Source organism: Nothobranchius furzeri, chromosome 18, assembly GCF_043380555.1.
Source record: "Nothobranchius furzeri strain GRZ-AD chromosome 18, NfurGRZ-RIMD1, whole genome shotgun sequence".
Classification (NCBI taxonomy): Eukaryota; Metazoa; Chordata; class Actinopteri; order Cyprinodontiformes; family Nothobranchiidae; genus Nothobranchius; species Nothobranchius furzeri.
In genome coordinates, this window is record NC_091758.1 from 34,331,623 (window position 1) to 34,341,928 (window position 10,306).

The following is a 10,306-nucleotide window of genomic DNA, read 5'->3' on the forward strand; positions in this document are numbered from 1 at the left end:
TTCGGACTTCGTGACAACAGAACAAAACATAAAATTATGAAGCATGGGCAAATTTTTCCCCCACAGCCCAATGGGACATGGCTCAAAGTGATCCAGCTGCAGGAGTCGTCTTCGTGTGCCCCACATCCGTTCAAACATCTTTTTATCTAAATAACGTCATTGCTCTTCTTCGGCTCTGCAGCCAGACTCTGGGCTCTTCTAACCAGCCTGTGAACATCCATCAGCCCAGAAAGCTCTCCGGTTTTCTTAAAGGCGTGCAGCTAAGCTCGTCGCACTTGAAGAATATGGGAAAGAGGCGCAGACAACAGAAAAAGATAAAGTCTTTGTTTCTAAAGTTGTTTTACTGAGTCCAAGCTGGCAGGGCCAAGGGTCAAAGGGCAGTCAGACCAAAGTTACAACGACAATACATCATGCCGTTGGAGTCCAACCAACTGTCCGAGATGGGGTCATAGCGCTGGACAGTGTTCAGATAGGATGACCCTGAGTGACCTCCAACCACGTAGAGGCAGTTGTCCACAATTGCAGAGCCCACACCTGAAAGGAAATGATAATCATATAAAAACATCAGGAGACTAAAGAAAAAACTGGTTCAAAATCCAACAAACTCACCAGTCCGAGGTTCATTCATGGGACGGCAGGCTGTCCACTGGTTCTGATGTGGGTCGTACCGCTCGATGCTGGACAGGTGGGACACTCCGTTGTGTCCACCCACCACAAAGATGAAGCCGAGCATGACGCCCACGCCAAAGTTGATCCGCTTATCTGCCATGGGGGCTACCATTTCCCAGGCATCTTTGCTAGGATCGTACCGCTCCACACTGTGTAATTCAACAAACAGCCGATCATCAGTCAGGTATGGCAATACCACAGCTGTGGTTTCAGATGATGTCAATGTCTATGGCAACAATAATTTTAATTAACAACACAAAAAACATCAGATTCTCTATGATGCATATGTCAGTTTAAAGGTGCATGAAGTAAGAATGACATCCTGTGGTCAAACTGGGTACTGCAGTCCATGTACGAAAGAGTCCTCTCTGAGCTAACCACCAGGAAGTAGGGCTGGGCGATATGGCCTCGAATCAGTTATCACCATATACTGAGCAGTTCAACTCGATAGCGATAAATGGACACTAATTACCCGTACGGTGACCAAGGGAGCAGTGATGGTAGATTTGGTCGAGAGGATCGTTTTCAAAACATTCTTCAGCAACCATTCGGCAACGTTTTTGGATTTGGACGCTGCCGCCAGCCGCGGCCCTCGCCCTCTGCTTCATCATCTGAATCATCGCCACATCGTCTCTCCCTTCTTGTTAGATCGGACTGGGTGGAGTCACGTGACTCCACCCAATTCAGTTTGTACCGCAGCCTCTTAAAGGAACATGATCAGCAGCAACCCGCACACCTTTTATTTTATTTTTTTCAAATACCTAATATATTGACATGGGCAAAATGACATTGTTTATAGACAAATTTTGATATCGGTAGATTTTAAACAATGACCTCTTCCCTTTTCAGCCTTTTAAAAAAAAAAAAAGGCAAAACCCGTTAACCACCCAGCCTGTTGAGAGGGAAATCTGTTTAAATGTAATCGTCCTTCCAACATGAATAAGTAATTAGACCATTTTAAATTTCTTTCTTATTGCACCTTTAACTTTTCTCCTATTAAAAAAAAATAAGGGCAAACCATAGAAAACTTTTTGAAAGATTATACCTGAATCATAGCTAATTAAATGATTTAAAGTTTAAGATGCCAAAGTTAACGACTAATGAGGCTGTCACAAGTCTGACTAAGGTATTTAGTAGGAGGATACCAGCGATCTGGGACTGTTTTGTACCAAAAAGCAAGAACACAAAACCACAAGAGGAATGAGGAAGAAGTCCCTTGAAATTTTCTGTCCAAACATGTCCTCCTGAGAGGTTTCGGGTGTCAAGGAGATGACCAACTGGGACGCAGCTCTCTGGTGATGCTCGGCAACACAAAGACACGAACACTGAATCACTCAACACTTCAGCTATAACAGCAACAGGTCCATCACCATTTTCTCAGTAACAGCTGATATCCTTTACTAGATTGCTCATTATATTAAATATCTGACAAGATCCTGAAGGGAAAACTGGGTTACCTATTCATGTGCGCTGGCCCGTAGCCTCCGATAGCGTAGATCATGCCATCCAGCACAGCGGTGGCAAAACAGCTACGGGACTTTGTCATGGGAGCCACAGGTTGCCACTCCTTCAGCTTAGGGACATATTTCTCCACAGACTGAAGGTAATACTGGCCGTCATAGCCTCCCAGAGCATACAGTTCTCCTGCTAAGACCACCACACCGAGCGTGCTGCGACATTCTGCCATCCTCTCCATGGAGGACCATGTGTTGCTTTCGGGGTCCCAGCTCTCCACGGTGCTCTCGTGTCTCCGATAGCTAATCCCTTGCCTCATGTGCGTGGCAATGCCTCCCACCACAAAAACTCTGTTGTCCAGCACCGCCACGCCAAACTCATAACGGGGAACACTAAGAGGGGCCAGTCCAATCCATGAATCTCTCTGAGGGAAATACATTTCCATGCTGAAAGAGAAGAGGATAAAATGTAATAAGACTATTTCAAATCGAATATTTCCATTTTCACATCATCATCATCATCGTTACCTTTCCAGTGTAGCAAACAGACCAGCTTTGCCACCTACTGCAAGTAGCACCTTTGGAGCACACCTGGGCCGTGCTGACAACACAGTCTGATAGGAAAGTCTGTGTTCAGGCATAAAGTGATATTTGAGGGCCTCGTTGAGCAAGTGCTTGCACGCGTGGTCATCTCGTAAAAGGTGGTTGGCTTCATATAGGCGGGTGAGGAATTTGACGCTGAGAAGTGGAAGGCGAACACAGTGTAACAACGGAGCAAGGTGCTGCTGTCTCTCCGTCACATCATATTTGATCCACGATTCCAGGGCATAAAAAACACTCTCCTCTGTGTCCACCTTAAGACAGTCATTAGAAACTATTTCATCCAACTCAGCTCTTGTAAGTTCAAAAAACTCCTCCGTTTGACACACCTCCTCAAAGTTCTCACAGATGAATTTTGTTGCAGCCAAGCACAGGTCATGACAGCCATATGTCTCTGCAAAGCGGGATATCCCTATACAGTTTCCAGCATCCAGCTGGCTTTCTAAGAAGGAACAGCACTCCTTAAGTACAAGCTTAACCTGGAGTAAATTGGCAGCCGGCAGCAGAGACTCAACAGTTTCCTGGGAGATGAACACCGTCCCTGTGTAGGCATACTCTACAATAGCCTGGAAGAGAAACAGTAAAAGGTGTAAGAAAAGGACTTTTACAGCTTTGAATTTGTGGATCTACTTGGTTTAAGCATACCTTCAATGCGGTCTCATCAACGCACTGGAACTCCACCTCAGAGGTCTCTTTCTCTGAAAGGTTACCTGTAAACATGGCCTTGAAGTAAGGGCTGATGCTAGCCAGAACTACTTTGTGGGCATGAATCTTGGCATCACCCACACGAAGGACGATGTCGCACAGTTCATGATCCTGCCGCAAGAGCTGGAGGCCTTGCAGCAGCTGCTCTGAGTGGGGCCGTGTGAGACTTGCAAACATATAGGACTGGTCCTGTTGGTCCATCTGGTAACAGAAACCCAGACATCGGAGCAGAGTTTATTACACAGTGTAGACTTGACCAACATGATGTAAATCTAAGAACTACCACATTTCAAGCTTGTGTAACATGAACTTATTACTGTAGACGTTTGTGGCGACATGCCGAGTTAAAAGGCTGCATTCGGGATCCGTTTGTTTGCAGTTTCCAAGGTAAAGGCTAAAGAGCATCCGAGTCCTAAGCTAACGCTGCTTTTAGCTAGGAAGTACGAACACTACACGACACACGTGAACCAAATTTACCAAACTATAAAATGCATTTATTTAAGCACTGCAACAAATCATCAAATATAAGAATGACATGTTGGGATCTGTCTTTGTTTTTCAACGGAGGAAGCTCTTAAATCAGAAATCACTCGCTACCTCTTAGCTAAAGCAACACACATAGCTAACAGTGAGCTATAGTTTTTGAGTCCAGCAAACACACAGCTTATCCAAATACATATATTTCCATCTCAATGCACTACAGGTTGTTCGCTAAAAATTATTATTAGCCTGTTCTGGGCGCAGAATTGATATACAGAAACATGGCTGACGGTTACAAACGTGACGTTTTAGCTAGCTTTCGGATAACAATTTATCTCGTCAAAGCAGAAAAAAAACAAACCTGTAATTTGTGGTCCGTATGATGCGCGAAAACAACGACTGACTGTGCGGTGGCGATGACTGAGAATCCCGAGCAGCTAGCAAGAAAACAAGCGACTGCCAACCTACCTAGCCACAAAGCTACAGACCATAGACTGTACATACAGCTACAGACAAGCTAAAGACAATAACAACGCTCTATCAGAATAAAACACCCACTTCCGGTGCTTTCAAAATAAGACGACTTTACTAGACTCACTGACAGGCTGTTTGAAAAAACACGTTTTCATCTTTCTCTTCTTTTTAATCTCTAGTCTACAATATTTAATCAAATACAGGTTTCATGATATATTTCTATTTAATTCCCAACTATAATCAGCCGAGGACACATATTTTGACCTCGCTAGCATTAATTATTTTTTTCATTCAAATGATAAAAAAAGACAAAATAGACTAAAACAATTGCCTAATTGTTCAGTTGTGAAAACAAAAATAGGTTTTTGCTGCCATAATCATTCACTGTAAACCAATGGTGTAATTGTTTAGTAAACAAAAATCTGTATAATCTGTATATAGTTTTCTGTATCAAACAACACCAAAACATAAATTATCACAAAATTGCAAACATTTTTATTTAGAGCATTAATGGCTATAGTACATAAAATGTTAAATGTATGTTGCATTTTATTTTATTTTATGTTGTATGGCAACCCATGGCGGTGAAAACGAAGAGTCGGAGTACCCGGCCCGGAGGGTTACCGGGGTCCCACCCTGGAGCCAGGCCTGGGGTTGGGGCCCGTGAGCGAGCGCCTGGTGGCCGGGCTTTCGCCCATGGGGCCCGGCCGGGCCCAGCCCGAACCGGATACATGGGCTCGTCCAACTGTGGACCCACCACCCGCAGGAGGAACATGAAGGGTCCGGTGCAATGTGAATCGGGTGGCAGACCAAGGCGGGAGCCTTGGCGGTCCAATCCCCGGACAAGAAAACTAGTTTTTGGGACATGGAACGTCACCTCGCTGGCGGGGAAGGAGCCGGAGCTTGTGGCAGAGGTTGAGCGGTACCGGCTAGATATAGTCGGACTCACCTCGACACATTGCATTGGCTCTGGAACCCGAGACCTGGAGAGGGGTTGGACACTCTACTTTGCTGGAGTTGCTCCGGGTGAGAGGCGGAGGGCTGGGGTTGGCTTTTTGTTAGCCCCGAGACTCTCTGCCTGTGTGTTGGGGTTTACCCCGGGGGACAAGAGGGTAGCTTCCTTGCGCCTTCGGGTCGGGGAACGGGTCCTGACTGTTGTTTGTGCTTATGGGCCAAATATCAGTTCAGAGTACCCACCCTTTTTGGAGTCCCTGGGACGAGTGCTAAATAGTGCTCCATCAGGGGACTCCATTGTCCTGCTGGGGGACTTCAATGCTCACGTGGGCAATGACAGCTTGACCTGGAGGGGTGTGATTGGGAGGAACGGCCCACCTGATCAGAACTCGAGCGGTGTTTTGTTATTGGACTTCTGTGCAAGCCGCAGTTTGGCCATAACGAACACCATGTTCGAACATAAGGATGCCCACCGGTACACTTGGTACCAGGGCAGCCTAGGTCACAGGTCGATGATAGATTTTGTAGTCGTATCATCTGACCTGCGGCCGTATGTTTTGGACACCCGAGTGAAGAGAGGGGCGGAGCTGTCAACTGATCACCACCTGGTGGTGAGTTGGATCAGATGGCAAGGGAACATGCCGCGTAGACCTGGCAGACCCAAACGCATAGTGAGGGTCTGCTGGGAACGCCTGGCAGAAGAACCTGTCAAGACGGTCTTCAACTCCCACCTCCGGCAGAGCTTTGACCACGTCCCGAGAGCAGTGGGGGACATTGAGTCCGAGTGGGCCTTGTTCCACTCTGCGATTGTCGAGGCGGCTGTTGCTAGCTGTGGTCGTAAGGTGGCCGGTGCCAGTCGTGGTGGCAACCCCCGTACCCGCTGGTGGACACCAGAGGTTCGGGGAGCCGTCAGGCTGAAGAAGGAGGCCTACAGGGCGTGGCTGGTCTGTGGGTCTCCGGAGGCAGCAGACAGGTACCGGATAGCCAAGCGGGGTGCAGCAGTGGCAGTTGCCGAGGCAAAATCTCGGGCGTGGGAGGAGTTTGGTGAGGCCATGGAGAAAGACTATCGAGCGGCTCCAAAGAGGTTCTGGCAAACTGTCCGGCGCCTCAGGAGAGGAAGGCAGCAACTCGCTCACACTGTTTACAGTGGGGATGGGGAGCTGCTGACGTCAACTGAGGCTATAGTCGGACGGTGGAAGGAATACTTTGAGGAGCTCCTCAATCCCACCAATGCGCATTCCGAGGAGGAACCAGAGCGGGGAGGCCTGGGGATGGACTGTCCGATCTCGGGGGCAGAAGTTGCTGAGGTAGTCAAACAACTACACAGCGGCGGAGCCCCGGGGGCGGATGAGGTTCGTCCTGGGTATCTCAAGGCTATGGATGTTGTAGGGCTGTCATGGTTGACACGTCTCTACAACATTGCGTGGTCATCGGGGGCAGTTCCTAGGGAGTGGCAGACCGGGGTGGTGGTCCCCATCTTTAAGAAGGGTGACCTGAGGGTGTGTTCCAACTATAGGGGGATCACACTCCTCAGCCTCCCTGGAAAGGTCTACGCCAAGGTACTGGAGAGGAGGGTCCGATCGATAGTTGAATCTCAGATAGAGGAGGAGCAATGTGGTTTTCGTCCTGGCCGTGGAACTGTGGACCAGCTCTATACCCTTGCAAGGGTGATGGAGGGGGCATGGGAGTTTGCCCAACCAATCCACATGTGCTTTGTGGATTTGGAGAAGGCTTATGACCGTGTCCCCAGGGGCACCCTGTGGGGGACGCTCCAGGAGTATGGGGTGGGTGGCTTTCTGTTAAGGGCCATTCAGTCCCTTTACCAGAGGAGCGTGAGTTTGGTCCGCATAGCCGGTAGTAAGTCGGACCTGTTCCCAGTGAGGGTTGGACTCCGCCAGGGCTGCCCTTTGTCACCGGTTCTGTTCATCACTTTTATGGACAGAATTTCTAGACGCAGCCGTGGTGTGGAGTGTGTCGAGTTTGGTGGCAGGAGAATCTCGTCTCTGCTTTTTGCGGATGATGTGGTCCTACTAGCTTCATCCAGCTCTGACCTTCAGCTCTTGCTGGGTAGGTTCGCGGCCGAATGTGAAGCGGCTGGGATGAGGATCAGCACCTCCAAATCTGAGACCATGGTTCTCGACCGGAAAAGGGTGGCTTGCCACCTCCGGGTCGGGGGAGAGGTCCTACCTCAAGTGGAGGAGTTTAAGTATCTCGGGGTCTTGTTCACGAGTGAGGGTAGGAGGGATCGGGAGATCGACAGGCGGATTGGTTCGGCGTCTGCAGTGATGCGGACGCTGAGCCGATCTGTCGTGGGGAAGAGGGAGCTGAGCCAGAAAGCCAGGCTCTCGATTTACCGGTCGATCTACGTCCCAATCCTCACCTATGGTCATGAGCTTTGGGTAATGACCGAAAGAACGAGATCGCGGATACAAGCGGCCGAAATGAGTTTCCTCCGTAGGGTGGCCGGGCTCAGCCTTAGAGATAGGGTGAGGAGCTCGGACATTCGGGAGGGACTCGGAGTAGAACCGCTGCTCCTCCGGATCGAAAGGAGCCAGTTGAGGTGGTTTGGGCATCTGGTCAGGATGCCTCCTGGACGCCTCCCCGGGGAGGTGTTTCGGGCATGTCCTGCCGGCAGAAGGCCCCCGGGTCGACCCAGGACACGTTGGAGAAGTTACATCTCCAATCTGGTCCGGGAACGCCTTGGGGTCCTGCCGGAGGAGCTGGTGGACAAGGCCGGGGAGAGGACGGCCTGGAGCTCCCTAGTTGGGATGCTGCCCCCGCGACCCGGACCCGGATAAGCGGAGGAAGACGACGACGACGACGACGACGACGGCAACCCAATTTCTCATATAACAGTTAGACGTAATTTCAAGTTGATCATCCACAGTTGGTTTAATAAAGAGCAAGTCACCTAGCCTAGTGAACTAGACCAAATTCTTGCTTTGCAAAGAATGGTTAGGGTTAGAAGCTCTTGATTTACCGGTCGATCTACGCTCCTACCCTCATCTATGGTCACGATCTTTGTCCGAAAGAACGAGACTGTGGATACAAGCTGCCGAAATGAGTTTTCTCCGCAGGGTGTCTGGGCTCTCCCTTAGAGATAGGGTGAGAAGCTCAGTCATCTGGGAGGGGCTCGGAGTAGACCTGCTGCTCCTCCACGTCGAGAGGAGCCAATTGAGGTGGCTCGGGCATCCGGTCAGGACGCCTCTCTGGTGAGGTTTTCTGGGCACGTCCAACTGGTAGGAGACCCAAAGGAAGACCGTGGACACCCTAAAGAGACTATGTCTCTTGTCTGGCCAAAGAACGCCTTTGGATTCCCCTGGAGGAGTTGGCCCAAGTAGCTGGGGAGAGGGAAGTCTGGGCCTCTCAGCTTAACCTGCTGCCCCCACGATCCGACTCCGGATAAGTGGCTGAAAATGGATGGATGGATGGATGGATCCTCTGGACGTATTAGGTAAGTACTGTATGTCTTTTTGCATCTTTTTGTAATTCCATAAGAGTCTCTACTGCCTCTATAAAAACTCCAAATGCAAAAGAGAAACATCCATCCACTTTTTGCCAGTGTTTGATTTGAGACATTGCTTGCAAAGCAAGTGTTTCAAAAAGTTCTCTATCATGTCACAATAAAGGAAATTAGTCTAGAACCACCACCTGTCAACACAGCAGGAGCAGTGGCTGTTGGCTTTACCTGAGAGGAATTTTGTGCAAAATAATTAGCGGTCAGACCGTGGCGATAATGTGCTGCAATCGTGTCCTTTTTACAAAAGATTAGATTACGCAATGAAGTTATAAAGGGGGTATGGGGCGGTCTCTGCACTGACGCGGACTCACATTTAGCGTGGACACAACTTTTAATTGTGATTGAAATCATGCTCTATAAGTTTTTTTTGACCAGCTGATCCTAAAGGTGTCTGTCCTTCAGTCCCCTTGAACTGTCTGGTGATCTGAGCTCCAGCTCTAACAGAGAGAAGCTCCTGGAGTTCTGCATTGCTCCAGTTTACCATCTCTGCTGATTGTATTTACAAAGCCAAAACTTACTGTCGGTATTTACTTTCGTTTTAATATTTTTACCGGCCGAAGCTTGGTAGTAATTTCACGTGTGATTATGACACCACCCTCTGTTGCACCAAGGCATATGCATACACAAGATCAGCGTTGCAGCAATAACGTTACCAAGCATGGTGGCATGAATGCTGATAAATTTCCGCATCACCATGCTGCCACAGCGCATTCATAAGACACACCATTGTGGCAGTTGTACGCTGATTTGAGTGTTTTCTAAAAAGACTGACTGGTCAATTCCAAACAGATGATTTTGGGGACCTTCTCTAATTAGCAGAGGTGTGGATTCGAGACACATGACTTGGACTCGAGTCAGACTTGAGTAATTATTTTAATGACTTCTGACTTGACTTGATAAAATCTATAAAGACTTACGACTTGAACGCCAATGACTTGTGACTTGAATCGACTTGTATCTGTTGACTTGATGATGACTTGAGCATATTTGATATTTTAGCACAAAAGTGGCATGACATGGCCATAAATCATTCTTCGTTCTGGGTTTGATTTACTGCTAAATGCAGCAGCACTTTGTTTATAATCAGTTTCAGTTGCACTTTCTGCTTGTTAGAACAAATAAATGAAGCTTTAAGAAGCTTTATTTCTGGAATCTTTTTATTATCATCATCATTAAATTGAAGTTGGACAGATGACTTGAATTTGACTTGAAAATTCAAAGTTAAGGACTTGGACTTGACTTGGACTTCCACATCACTGACTGGACTCGACTTGGACTTGACTCAAGACTTGACTGGAAAGACTTGTGACTTACTTGTGAGTTGCAAAACAGTGACTTGTTAACACCTCAGCTAATTAGATCCAGAACTGGATTTTGGCGCCAGACTTTTTCAAAAGTGAATAATTGATGAACATTTTTTAATTGACACAAAATGTCGCTTTGACTATGA

The 10,306-nt window shown here is 48.0% G+C and overlaps 1 protein-coding gene across 1 annotated transcript; it reads right to left on the reverse strand.

The window, feature by feature from the left end:
- Positions 1–322: 322 nt before the first annotated feature.
- LOC107392492 (kelch-like protein 28) lies at positions 323–4,448 on the reverse strand. Its single transcript, XM_015970325.3, has 6 exons — positions 4,270–4,448; positions 3,369–3,629; positions 2,652–3,289; positions 2,127–2,570; positions 610–818; positions 323–534 (listed from the first exon to the last, which is right to left on the reverse strand). Exons 1-6 carry the CDS (start codon positions 4,408–4,410, stop codon positions 371–373), a joined length of 1,857 nt encoding a protein of 618 aa, XP_015825811.1. The 5' UTR covers positions 4,411–4,448; the 3' UTR covers positions 323–370.
- Between the last annotated feature and the right edge of the window lie 5,858 nt (positions 4,449–10,306).